The sequence below is a fragment of the Physella acuta genome, unplaced genomic scaffold (assembly GCF_028476545.2).
Source record: "Physella acuta isolate Inbredline_101_S28 unplaced genomic scaffold, ASM2847654v3 ptg000600l, whole genome shotgun sequence".
In the NCBI taxonomy this organism is placed as follows: domain Eukaryota; kingdom Metazoa; phylum Mollusca; class Gastropoda; family Physidae; genus Physella; species Physella acuta.
Window position 1 is genome coordinate 15,001 of NW_026732119.1, and position 14,407 is coordinate 29,407.

General features: G+C 37.7%; 1 protein-coding gene across 1 annotated transcript; it reads right to left on the minus strand.

The window, feature by feature from the left end:
• Positions 1–6,196: 6,196 nt before the first annotated feature.
• Positions 6,197–14,068, minus strand: LOC131947561 (solute carrier family 23 member 1-like). The gene is made up of 8 exons (XM_059308806.1): positions 13,887–14,068; positions 13,245–13,368; positions 11,490–11,646; positions 9,183–9,436; positions 8,043–8,148; positions 7,355–7,522; positions 7,056–7,151; positions 6,197–6,479 (listed from the first exon to the last, which is right to left on the minus strand). The coding sequence occupies exons 1-8, from the start codon at positions 14,066–14,068 to the stop codon at positions 6,259–6,261; spliced, it is 1,308 nt and encodes a 435-aa protein (XP_059164789.1). The 3' UTR covers positions 6,197–6,258.
• Positions 14,069–14,407: the final 339 nt, after the last annotated feature.

Sequence of the window (14,407 nt, forward strand, 5' to 3'; positions counted from 1 at the left end):
ATATACTCTAACCAAATTCTGAGGAAACAGGAAACAATTGTATTTTTTTTTTCAATATTGCAATGTGATCTAAACCTATTAAATAGACCCTAATCAAGATTGGGGGGAGGGGGGGGGAAGGCAGGGAGGGACATATGTCCCCGGGCGCCGAACTTAGGGGCGTCAAAATGGGTTGGAAAAAGTAATCGAAAGATTGAGGGGTGGGGTGTAAATCGAACGTTTGAGGGGGGGGGGGTTGCAAATCGAAAGTTTGTCCCCGGGCGCCGGGAAGGTTCGCTACGCCTCTGCTCTAATCCACTACTTATATAGACAATGCGATGAAAGTAATGCAAGGCATGTTAAACAATGATGCAACACAAACTGTATCGATTATTCGTTGTTAATATGTTTTTAAATTACATTTTACAATCTATCAATGCAAGTATCGTATCTGTTGATGATCGTGCTCTAGAACTAGTGGCGGAACTTATAGAAAGTCTACCCCACCTAGACGAAATGGAATTTATATAGATAATATATACTTTTCCAACCCCCGTGGAAATTTTTTGCCCCTCCTCCCCCGAAAAAAAAGTTTCAAGTGCAACCCCCCCCCCCTCCCCCACCCCCGGAGAGAAAAGTCTGGAAGAAACACTTGTCCAGTCAACACACATAAGAAAGAATAAACAAAAAAAAATAGTACTTACAAAAAATAAAACCTATATAAACACAAACACAAAGCTTCAAATAGAAATAAACTGTTCTAGTACAAAATATAGTGAAAATATTGAAGAACGAATTTCCAAACAGATAATTTTAACAGTTGCTTTTGAAAAAAAAATACTTTTATTTTCTCTTTAAAACAAGTAGCCTACATCAACATATTTTACAAAATTTCAAATAAAACAATACCAAAAGACAATCGAAACCATTTTGATAAAGAATAAGAGGTGCGAAACGAGGTAGGGACATTTGGGGGTTGTGGGGGTGGGGTCATGAGGGCAAAACACATCAGTAAAAGTTTCCCTTCAAACCTGACGGTCTATGGGGCAAGTGAAGTAGAGTTCACTTGTTTCTGTGACCTCGGCATGTGAAGAGATAGTGTGGTCAGCACTATGCCCAGCCGCCTTTACTTTCCCTAACGTGAGTTAGGTACCCATCACAGTTGGGTGGACTCAGGGACGGTCTACTGACTTGAACCCGGATTCTTACGGGTTAGCAGTCCAGCTCTCTACCGCTAGACCACTCCAAAAAAAAATAAAGATCAGAAAGGGGAGAGAGTGGTGAGACACCCGAGGCGGTGATGCGTATCTAAGGTGTTGTGGTGTTTTGTTCAAATTGTGTGTGTGTGTGTGTGTGTTTGTGTGATTTGTTTATCGAGTCGACTGTTACTAAGTTGGTTCAAGGTCTGCGACGTGATGTGTGATTGGTGTCAAACTGGGATATGTGTTTGTCCAATTAGTTTGTCCGTAGATCACAACGATCTCTGATTTTTGTTCTAGTTCTGAAATAGAAAAAGACTTTTTCTCAGTCTTTATTTTAAAATATGTATATATATATATATATATATATAAATATACATATATATATATATATATATATCTATAATATAATCGGGCTGAGCGTGTCCTTCCGTCCGTCATCGCTATAGATTTTGGGACTATAAAAGTAAGCTACGCACCATGCTGTGCTTTTCAGTGCACCGCAGTGTCTTATTATAAGTATTAGAGTAGGGTTTGTTTATATAGCGGCATAGAGCTATTTTATAATTTCCACTGTTTGTACAATTTTGCATAACGTAAAGAGAATATTAAATACACGCACATTGCTAAAACATATTAAAAGGATCAATGTCAAATATTGTTTTCTTTTTTATGCCTGAGAAAGGTGGAAACATTTTAATAATGTAATAACAGTAGGCTAGAAAAATCAAATTAATTTAACTTTTTTTTCTAATTTTGACAAGGGAGGTAATTCAAAAATAAATTTAACTCACGCTAATAAAAAAAAATGTGAATGCAAATGTACGGACGTACTAGAAGGAATTAGTGTTGCAATAATATAATTAGCAAAATGTGAATGCAAATTGTGCGGATGCGGATTGTTAGAAAATTATAATTAGCATGGATTGATAAAAGGCAATCTTTTATTTATTTCATTCACTGAATTTACTGTTTACTATTTATAATTTTTAATCGACTATTCCGCAATATTATAGGCGCGTCATCACCTTCATTGGGTGGATGGTGCGCAATGGTTTTAGTTATGAAACTCTATTGTAAATTTTTAAAATTTAAAGTACTGGGGGAAAAAATGCGTGAATGGATAAAGTGAAATATTTAGGTGAAACACGGATATTTTAAATACTGCCTATTATTTATACTGTTTACTAATTATTATTCTATCTTTCGGTTTGAGGACAAGTTAGGGGTTTTATAGGAGAGGCGTAGCGAGGGGAGGGCATATGTCCCCGGGTGCCGACCTTAGGGGGCGCCAAAGTGGGTTGGAAAAAATATGCGAGGGGGGGGGGGGGGGGTGGGGGTGGAAATCGAAAGTTTTAGGGAGGGGGGGGAAGGAGTGCAAATCGAAAGTTTGAGGGGGGTGCAAATCACCGGAAAGGGCGCGATTTGGCGCTACGGGCTAGACTGTGAGCAATATGCCTGTATGAATGCATTTAAATTGTGTCTATGTTATGAGTGTTGTGTTTGTTTGTTCGTTTTTTTTTTTTTTTTTTTTTTTTGCGTTCGTTTGTGTTGTGTTTAGTTTTGTTCTGTTCCCAAGTTGGTACATTTTAAAAAGATTTACCGTGGCGGAGCACGGGATGCAGCTAGTATATATATATATATATATATATATATATATATATATATATATATATATATATATATATTTTTTTTTTTTTTATTTGTATTTCTTATGTAAAGAATTTGATGTTGATGTTGATCTACTTGTTTCAAATAGCAAATAAAATTATTTAATAATAGAAAAAATTCAGTACTTTTTTTTTTCAGTACTAATGTCAAAATGTTGAAAAAACCTTTCCAATTAACCAATACGTTTTTCTTGAAATTTTTAATAAATATTAAGTATACAAAATAATTGTTTATGTTTGTAAGTTATACAAGATATATTATTATAGTAAATTAAATTGGATACAAAATAGAAAAAAAATATGATATAATTTTTTATAAAACTATTTTTTGTATAACACTATTATTTCACTCTTATTTTTTTTATAAACACCGAATATTTCTTTTTTATAAAACTGTTGAATTCGTTGCTTTATATTATTTCCCCTAGTTATTTTAAATGTATAACGTGACCTCTGCAAATGAATAAAACAAATATTTTTTTTTAAATCCTACAAAATAATATTCGATTAAATGCAATGAAATTAAGAAAGTAGTAAAGAAAATAAAACAAACTTCCTTTCTTTAATAAAAGCAATGATATCTATTACATATCTCTTACATATCTCTTACATATCTCTTACATATTTTAGCGACCAAAGTAATGATTGATGTGAAGTGGGTTATGACAGTAGTTAATTGTTTGGGAAACTGGGTCGGAACTACCATGCTTTCAGGGAACACATTTGACATTTTGCTCAGAAATGCGTTTAATTATTGTGTTAGGTCGTTGTGTTTAGTCATGTTTATTACGATGTGTGTATTTGTACACGATAAAATATAGGCAGCCCAACCGGGGCTACGCGATGTTTGATTGGTTAATAATTAAACTTGATTCTCTCGCATTGGTGTCCTACTTTTGACAAATTAAGCCATGGTCTAAGACCTCCACGTAGACCAGGGGTTCCCAACCCCGTGCCCGCGGGCGCCCGCCAAAAGATTCGTATGTGCCCGCCTCTCACTATTCGATAGAGACAGAATTTTTTTTCTTTAACATTATTGAAAGGTTGAAGGAGATGGAAATCGAAAGTTTGAGGGGGGGGGTGCAAATCGAAAGTTTTGTCCCCGGGTGACGGGAAGGGTCGCTACGCCTCTGGAAGGAGTTTGTCGATTTAAAATAGGTGGTGCCCGCCACCCTACCGATATTTTAGAATGTGCTCTAGAGTTAAAAAAGGTTGGGAACCCCTGACGTAGACTTATAATAGATGCTTTACTTTGCTACACTTTGATCTCATTCATAAAGCCGTGAAGGCAATTTAGAATAACATCTTTAAATCGGATACCAAGTAAACGAAAAAAAGTTAGATTTCTACCATCTCATAATATTCATTTTCAAATCACTACCGTTTATGCAGCTAATAAAATTGAGGATTTTATATTTAAACTAGAAATAAAACTAATATATATAGATCTAATATTAGATAATCATTTACACGCAAACACAATGGTAATTTAAATAAGGGGCCATCCATAAATGACGTCACGCTTTTTTGGACGATTTTTACTCCCCCCCCCCCCCCCTCCGTCACACATCGTCACAAAAAGCCAGACCTACCCCCTAAAATGACGTGACACCTTAGCATACACCCCCCCCCCCCCTCAAAATTGCTGTTTAAATTTTTTTAAAATCTGGTCTGAACTCTCGCAACATAGAGTATTTTAATCAATTTCTATTACAATTTATTCAAACAGTTTTGTAAAACGCGAAATAACGGCTAAAATTAGTTTTCTAACATTGCTTTTTTATAATGCAAAAGTGTGACGTCCCACCATCTGAACACCCCCTCCCCCTCATCACACACCGTCACAAAATTACGGACACCCCCTCCCCCCTACGAGTGTGACGACATTTATGGACGACCCCCAAGTTCTAGTTTTGCTTGCAGACGACCGATATTACGATATTTAGTTTTATACTATCTTACTTACAGACTACGACAGCACATGTTAAAATTATACGGCGATTGTTTTCAATACAGCAACTTCAAATTTCTTAACAGGAAATATATATATAATTCTCTTCTGGGAGCCGTTAGAAAACAAGCTGCAAGCGCGCCTTTGCAGACCCCTCTCTTTCTCTCTATCGCTACCCCCCCCCCCCCCCCCCACCCCCACCCCTACATGGTCTGGTGAGTTGTAGTTCACTCTAAATGTTTACATTTTACAATCATACAGCCGGGTTTGGTGACTGCTATTAGGGGCAGATAATTTAGTTTGAAACGATTTTAAACTTAGGGGAGGTAACTAAGAGGAGGCTGCTTTCACCGGGGGGGGGGGGGGGGGTTAGTGTTTTAGAGCACATATTTTCAGTGGCAGCATTGGTACTGTCGAATTCACAAATTATGAATTACTGAAAAGTAGAAAAAAATAACAACTAAATAGCGGCGTATGATACGCCGCGGGTCGGCTCGTACTTTATATTAGTTAACAATGACCCGCTTTAAACACAAAATACGAGAGGTTAGTGTTGCGTTATGTCTTGTTAGTCATTGTTACGTCCCTTGTCTGATCTTTATCTTGGTGATGTCCCTTGCGTGTGTTCTGAGGAGCCGTGTTGTTTAGGTCCCGGGCTGTGAGTACTGAGGTGAAGAAGTCTCCTGTTGTTTGGAGAAACAGGTCAGGTAAAAGTGTAATCGATATGTTTAGATTGGGTTAGCATAAAGATTGTTTTTTTTTTGTTTATGGATCTTCCATTAATGACTTCACATTCGAAGGGGAAGTGGGGGGGGGGGGTTCCGTAATTTTGTGACGGTGTGTGATGAGGGGGAAGAAGTGGGGGGGGGGGGGGCGCTCAAATGGTGTAACGTCATACTTTTGCAATATTGACGTCATTTTAAGGGGTGTGGGGTAAAATCATCCCAAAAAAGCGTGACGCCATTTATGGATGAACCCCTTATTAGTAGGATTATAATAACGATTCTATGGAAGTATAATCGTTACAAAGGGACACTGTTATGCTTGGTACATAGATAATATCAACGATACATAGGTACAATGATAAGATAAACTATACATTGTTAAAATGATAAGATGATTAGATAAACTATACATTGGTACAATGATAACATAAACCATACATTTTGGTATTTGATTTTTAAAAAAATGAAATAGTCGAACGTATGTGAAGTATTTTAAGCCACAAGTACGCTCAGCGTGTGCTTTATTTAAACAGCAGTTTAAAATAATTAAACTGGATGTGACATTTTTATGTTGCTACACATTATAGTGGTCTTAAATTGTGTTCATTTTTCAAGATGGCTTTAAATTTTGTGGGTAGTCTTCAGTGGAGGCTTACGGCTATAGCGGCTTTTAATTTTGTTGGTAGTCTTCAGTGGAGGCTTACGGCTATAGGTTGAGCTAAGTGTAGCACCAGCTACGACTGTAGCTCTAAGTCCTCTTTGGGGCAGTTGTCGTAGAGTTGATTTTCACAAACATTTTTTGGCATGAAGGGGATCCTGGGCAGGAAGGGAGCGACCTTGAGCAGACGCGGGTACCAGGACCAGCTGAATACCTGCTCCACGTCTGCTGACGATAAACTGCTGCCGAGGTCGGCGTGGGAGGTCCACGTGGTCATACCACGTGACTCGCGCGTACCTGGAATTAAAAAAAAAAGTTATGCCGACAACTTATTTTTAAACTATTTTTATGTAGTTAGAACTGATTCATTTAAAACAACACCTTAAACATAGATGTACTTCCTGAAATAATATACCAGTTTTTTTTAATAATATCGTAATTATTAAAAGTTAAAACAATACTTATGTAGCTTGAAATAATAAGATGAATGCAATCAAGTGAAAATATTAAATGATTTTTAAGTAGCTAGAACTGATTCATTTAAAATGGTGCCTTAAATATTGATGTAATTCTTAAAATTATATATCCGCTTTTTTAAAGTGTCGAAATGATAAAAAGTGAAAAACATCACTTATGCAGTTTGAAATAAAAAATATTAAGGCAATGAAGAAAATATATTATACTATTTTAAAGTAGCTACATCTGATTCATTTAAAATAGTGCGTTTAATATGTATGTAGTTTAAAAAATGGTATTGCCCGATCGCTTTTTTAAAATGCCGATACGGTTAAAAATTAAAACATTACTAATGTTGTTTGATACAATAAATATCAGCGCAAACAAACAAAAGAAATTCAAGTTATAGATACATACCTGGGACTGTGTTGTCTAGAACTAAAGCCAAAACTCCACCTATAAACATCGGTGTTCCAAATATCACGTAGATAATTCTATCAGCATCGTCAGAACCTGTTTCGAATAAATTACAGTGAATTAGAGTTTTTGTTAAAAACACCTGATTTGGTGTTTCGTCTCCTTTAAAAAAAAAAAAAATATTTAATGAGATCATGAGATCATACATAAATATGTTTTATGTAGTTTTAAATTAAATTTGTAATTAATTAAAAGAAAATGGCTGTTAATTTGTAATTAATTAAAACAAAATGGCTGACCTGTTTTCATTGCGGACGGATGCATCTCCATAGCGGCAGGCAACACAATGCCAGCCATGAAAGGTAGACCAAACACTAACAGATTTCTTGACGAGGTCATATCCACATACTTTAGGTTCGACAATCCGATGGATAAAAGTGTGGATATAATCACCACCATGACACCACCTTTGGGTTGAGATATAAAAGACGGCCTTAAGGTTGTCTGAATTTATTTTTTTATGTATTGGTAAAGATTGTGATGGGCTAGGTCACTTTCATTTTATAAGTGCCATAATAATTAAATTATTTAAACAACAAATTATTTAACCAACAAACTATCCAACCAACAATTTATTCAACTAACAAATTATTCAACCAACAAATTATTCAACCTACAAATTATTAAGCCAACAGGGTATTTAAACAACAAATTATTCAACCAACAAATTATGCATCCAACAAATTAGACAACCAACACATTATTCAACCAACAAATTATTCAACCAAAAAATTAGGAACCAACAATTTATTCAGCCAACACGTCATCCAACCAACAAATTATTCATCCAACAAATTATTCATCCAACAATTTATTTAACCAACAATTTATTTAACCAAGAATTTATTTAACCAACAATTTATTCAACCAACAAATTATGCAAGCAACAAATTATTCAACCAACAATTAATTAAGCCAACAACTTACCCAGAATGGGATTTGGGATGGTCGTGAGCGCGGCCCCAGCTTTACCGATGAAAGAGAAGACGAGAATGATGATCCCAGTGGCATACATCACTGAGCGGCTTCCTGTCTGTATACAACAAAGTAGAGTATACTATGTTCAACTGATATGGCTCCCTGGTCTAGTAGACAATAGGGCTGGTAAGTAGGTCATCAAGTATGGCTCAAGTAGGTTTTATTGAGCCATATAACTGGTTGGTGACCTACTTACCAGCCCTATTGGACGATAGCGCATTGGAAATTGAAGCACAAGGCCAGGGCCTAAGTTGAGAAGAGCCAGATGTTGCCCATGCTGACGTATCTGTTGTTTAACTCTAGATTAAGTCTAAACAAACTGTTCTAAAACAATAATATCTATAGGTTGTTTTTTAGTGTAGGTACTTTAACGCGATTATTAAAAACAAATTATTGCCTTAAGAACGACGAACTCCTTACTTACTTCTTTCTTTGTTCTTAATTTAAGTGTTGGAAGGGATCCCCTCCAACACAATTAAGTATACGTGTCAACTGGTTATGCGCCATTGAGGCCATTTACTCTGATTTTAACATGCTTTTCTTTTTGGATAAGTTTCCATAGCCTTTGACCATGCAAGAACAAACTACAAGGTAGCAGTTGTTTGATTTTGGAGTTGTCTCTCCTATAAGAGTGGTTCGAACTCAGATTTTTCGGATTAACAACCATGAGCTTTACAGCTTTACCGACTCGACCACGCCGACCCCTGAACTCCTATCAATATTTTACATTCTCGAACTAATTTTCCACCCCATCTCTTGTATATCGCTGACTCTTTTTCCCCACCGTGTTTGTTAACTAGACAATAACTCTTCTAGTTCTACTGTTTTATAATCAGAGTTTCTACCAGGCATCTCTTCGGGTGGGGGGGGGGGTCGAAGAAAGGCTACCGTCCCCCGAACAAAATGGAATTTATATAGAAAATGTATACTTTAAATAGTGTCCCCCGAGCGGAAATTTTAGTCCGCACGCCAAATGCCCCCCCCCCCCCCCGAGAAAAACGTCTGGAAGAAACACTGTTTATACTTGTAGTCTAACCAAAGCTCCACTTGTTCTACTGTTTTATAGTTGTGCTGTTACCAAAGCCATACCTTAGACAACTTGATGAGAGCGATGTTACTGCTGTACGAGGTCGTGGCGTGCCCGGCCCCCACAGCCCCTGAGATGATGCTGCCGATCCCCTCGATGAGAATCCCCCGGGAGATGGCTGAGTCCGGGATGCCGGGGATCTCGCACGCCTTCTGGGCGGCGTAGTAGTCGCCTACCGACTTGATGGAGGAGGACAGGCAGGGCACCAGGAACCCCAGGGTCAAGGCCAAGCTGAGTTTCGGGAAGCCAAACTGGCCTGGGCGAAACAGAAATGTGTCAGTAGCGGGAGTAATAAACATAAGTTGTAGGAATGAGTAAAGATCAGTGTAAAGGGAATTCATATATCGTTGTTTATGTAAATAAACATTCGTTGAAAAATAAACTTTCGTCGTCCATGGCAGTGGCGTAGCGAGGTCGGGTGTCACCCGGTGCGGCACTTAATGGTGTCACCCCCCAGAGGCGTAGCGACCCTTCCCGGGGACAAACTTTCAAATTTTCGATTTGCAACCCACCCCCCTCAAACTTTCGATTTGCACCCCCCCCCCCTCAAGTTTTCGATTTGCACCCCCTCAAACTTTGATTTGCACCCCCCTCACGTTTTTCTCTGTATATTTTACTATTTTTCGCCTTGGTGTCACCCACTAAATGGTGTCACCCGGTGCGGTCCGCACCCCGCCCCCCCCCCCCCTCACTACGCCCCTGGTCCATAGCAACGTCAGCAAATGTTCATCCATTTTTTTATTTTTATGCTTAACTCTTTGAGTTTTAACTATAGGCTATATATGATAGAATTGGGTGTAGAAATAAGCATTTTGGCTGATTTGGTACTGATCACCCGCTCATGCCTTTAAGTCAATTTCTTCTAATGCCCCCCCCCCCCCCCCCGTATTTTACCATCTTATTCCAGCAATATCGTCTGGACATCAGCTAACAGCTATAGTAGCTATATGGGTTTGAGCTACAATTGTTAACTCTAGCTTGATTTTTTTTTAAAGGTTTAATTCCAGATAGTTCATATTCGTTGTACGCAAGAGCATCTGATTTTCAATCGAGTTTGATATTTAATACTTAAATTCAATATAGTTTAAAGTTTAATGAATTCTTAAGAAAAAAGAAGTGAACATAGCTGGAAGTGTACCCATCTACTGACTATAATCTAGGTATGCCTATTTGCCTAGTCTACTGTCGATAATAGCCGTAGCAATACGTGGATGTGTACTTGTCTATTTACTGTAGCTGTAGTTAAAACTCATATGTGTACCGGGCTAATGACAGGCAGCAATACCATAGACGTATAATGGTCGATTGACTGAAGCTATAGCTATACCCTAGACGTGTACTTGTCTATTGACTACAGTTGTAGCTATAACTCATATGTGCACCAGTCCATTGACTATGGCTGTAGTTATAACTCGTATGTTTACCAGTCCATTGGCTATAGCTGTAGCTATAAATCATATGTGTACCAGTCCATTGATTATGCAGCTGTAGCTATAACTCTATGTGTACCAGTCCATTGACTATAGCTGTAGCTATAACTCTATGTGCACCAGTCCATTGACAATGCAGCTGTAGCTATAACTCTATGTGTACCAGTCCATTGACTATAGCTGTAGCTATAACTCTATGTGCACCAGTCCATTGACAATGCAGCTGTAGCTATAACTCTATGTGTACCAGTCCATTGACTATAGCTGTAGCTATAACTCTATGTGCACCAGTCCATTGACAATGCAGCTGTAGCTATAACTCTATGTGTACCAGTCCATTGACTATAGCTGTAGCTATAACTCTATGTGCACCAGTCCATTGACAATGCAGCTGTAGCTATAACTCTATGTGTACCAGTCCATTGACTATAGCTGTAGCTATAACTCTATGTGCACCAGTCCATTGACAATGCAGCTGTAGCTATAACTCTATGTGTACCAGTCCATTGACTTTAGCTGTAGCTATAACTCTATGTGTACCAGTCCATTGACTATGCAGCTGTAGCTATAACTCTATGTGCATCTGTCTATTGACTATAGCTGTAGCTATAACTCTATGTGCACCAGTCCATTGACTTTAGCTGTAGCTATAACACATGTTTACCAGTCAATTGACTTTAGCTGTAGCTATAACTCTATGTGTACCAGTCCTTGACTATGCAGCTGTAGCTATAACTCATATGTGCACCAGTCCATTGTCTATGGCTATAGCCATTGACTGTGCAGCTGTAGCTATAACTCATGTGTTTACCAGTCCATTGACTACGCAGCTGTAGTTATAACTTTATGAGCACCTGTCCATTGACTATGCAGCTGTACCTGGGTAAGTGACGTGCAGCCAACTTGAGGTGTAGATGATGTCGACCTTGGCATCAGCTCTGGCCATGTACCCAACGTCCTCCCTGTTGTCAGTGAAGACGTCACAAGCCGTTAGAATAGCCGTGACTATCCACATGATGATCACAGCCAATAGAATCTAGTGGTTGGGTCAGAAAATAAACACTGTATGTATATCAAAAGACTTTCTAAACTAAATTAAATTCTATTATATTAGATTCAAAACAACAACACTGTATGTATATCTAAAGACTTTCTAAACTAAATTAAATACTATTAGATTAGATTCAAAACAACAACACTTTATGTATATCAAAAGACTGGAAACTTTCTAAACTAAATTAAATTCTATTATATTAGATTCAAAACAACAACACTGTATGTATATCAAAAGACTTAAAACTTTCTAAACTAAATTAAATTTTAATATATTAGATTCAAAACAACAACACTGCGTATATCTAAAGATTTAAAACTTTGTAAACTAAATTAAATTTTATTATATTAGATTCAAAACAACAACACTGTATGTATATCAAAAGACTTAAAACTTTCTAAACTAAATTAAATGTTATTATATTAGATTTAAAATAATTAAAAGCGTTAAGTTACAAAACTGCTTCACTTTTAACATTGAGCCAAACACGAAGCTACAAATGTGCCACAACACTGAGTTTCAAATCTGACATAACATTGAGCTACAAATGTTTCATAACATTGAGCTACAAATGTTTCATAACATTGAGCTACAAATGTTTCATAACATTGAGCTACAAATGTTCCATAACATTGAGCTACAAATGTTTCATAACATTGAGCTACAAATGTTCCATAACATTGAGCTACAAATGTTTCATAACATTGAGCTACAAATGTTTCATAACATTGAGCTACAAATGTTTCATAACATTGAGCTACAAATGTTTCATAACATTGAGCTACAAATGTTTCATAACATTAAGCTACAAATGTTTCATAACATTAAGCTACAAATGTTCCATAACATTGAGCTATTCATGTTTCATAACATTAAGCTACACATGTTACATTACATTGAGCTACAAATGTTTCATAACATTGAGCAACTAATGTGACACAACATTGAGCTACAACTCTTCTTCTTCTTCTTCGTTCTTAATTATTAGTGTTGAAGGGGATCGAGATATATCTGCCAGTGGGGTTTGAACTCGAGACTGTTCGAATTTATCAACCATGAGCTTTTTGCCGACTCGACCACGCCTTCAGCACAATTAAGCGTTACGTGTCAACTGGTTATGCGCCATTGAGGCATTGACTCCGATTTCAGCCTGCTTTTCTTTTTGGATTTGCTTCCATAGCCTTTGTCAAACCAAGAACAAACTACAAGGCAGCAGTTGTTTAATTTTGGAGTTGTCTCTCCTAGAAGAGTGGCTGTCCTCAGCTAACGAGCCTCATCTGCCCGAGGGTTCGAACTCGAGACTTTTCGGTTTAGCAACCAGAAGCTTTACCGACTCGACCACGCCGACCCAACATTGAGCTACAAATGTGCTAAACATTAAGCTACAAATGTGCTAAACATTAAGCTACAAGTGCGACACTATATTGAGCTACAAATTTGCAACATTATTGAGCTACAAATGTGATACATCATTAAGTTAAGCTACAAATGTGACACAACATTGAGCTAGAAAATGCCACATCATTAAACTACCGCTGTGCTGCAGTTACATTATCAAACTACCAATGTGGTACACTTACAGGTATCAATTGGAAGATCTTAAATTTGGACCTGGGTTTGTTTTTGTTTTCCTTTCCTATCCTGGGTACCGGGATGCCGATTTTGTTGAAGTACAGGATGAAGATTAGTACTAGCAGCGTGCAGCTGATGACGTGACAATGTTTGTTATATAAAGAGCAATGTCGATTGTTTGGTCAGTTGCAGGTAAGGGTGTTGTTAAATAGACAGTTTTGTTCGTTGTTTGGTCAGTTGCAGGTACGTGTGCTTTGTTGTTTTGTATTTCAATTTGTTTCTGTCTTTAGCTTAAGATGTTATTCTTAAATCGTCTTAAGCTTCCTTTAACACGATGATGTATCTATCTTTAGCTCCCCATGAACGCGATGGTGTATCTGTCGTTAGCTCCACTGAACGCGATGGTGTATCTGTCTTTAGCTCGCATTGACGCAATGGTGTATCTGACTTTAGCTCCCCTTAAAGCGATGGTATCTGAATAAGCTCCCATTAACGCGATGGTGTATTTGACTTTAGCTCCCCTTAACGCTATGATGTATTTGTCTGTAGATTCCCTAAAAGCGATGGTATCAGACTTTAGCTCCTATATACGCGATGGTGTATCTGTCTTTAGCACGTATTGACGCGATTGTGAAATGACCATCACTTACCTTAAGGCTATGATGAAGTTCGGTCTGCCATAGATGATGGGCAGACGGTAGAGAGAGATCCCGATGAGTGAGATGGTGTTGGCTATGGTGATGGGGCCGATGTACTTTAGCAGCACGCCCAGTAGTCCGAAAGCTCCTAGAGATATCTCACACACTGAGGCCAGCATTAGCGCCCCCGACATCTGTGGGGAGATGGGCAGAGAGAGTTAGGGTTGGGTTGAACAAGGGAGATAACTATTAAAACTGACAGAGTGAGTAAGGGTTGAGTTAACCAAGGGAGGTAACTATTAAAACAGACAAACGGAGCAGGTTTAGGTTGATCAAGGGGGATAACTTTTAAAATGCGTCAGATTGAGAGAGGATTATGTTGACCTAAGGAGATAACACCTGACAGAGATTAGCAAAGTACTATAACATAATTAAAAAAAAGCAAGTTGAAAAAAAAAATAAAAAACACTCACAAAGGGAGACAATATATAATTTAAAAAAAAAACGTGAAATGTATCACCTAAATATTTTTT

Excerpts from the sequence above, each read along its gene's own strand:
- LOC131947561 (XM_059308806.1), bottom strand. The coding sequence starts at position 14,068 with ATGTCGGGGGCGCTAATGCTGGCCTCAGTGTGTGAGATATCTCTAGGA. Across the intron at positions 7,523-8,042 it reads CATCCCAAATCCCATTCTGG|GTGGTGTCATGGTGGTGATT; the intron begins GTAAGTTGTTGG and ends CTCAACCCAAAG. Across the intron at positions 6,480-7,055 it reads TCTAGACAACACAGTCCCAG|GTACGCGCGAGTCACGTGGT; the intron begins GTATGTATCTAT and ends TTTTAATTCCAG.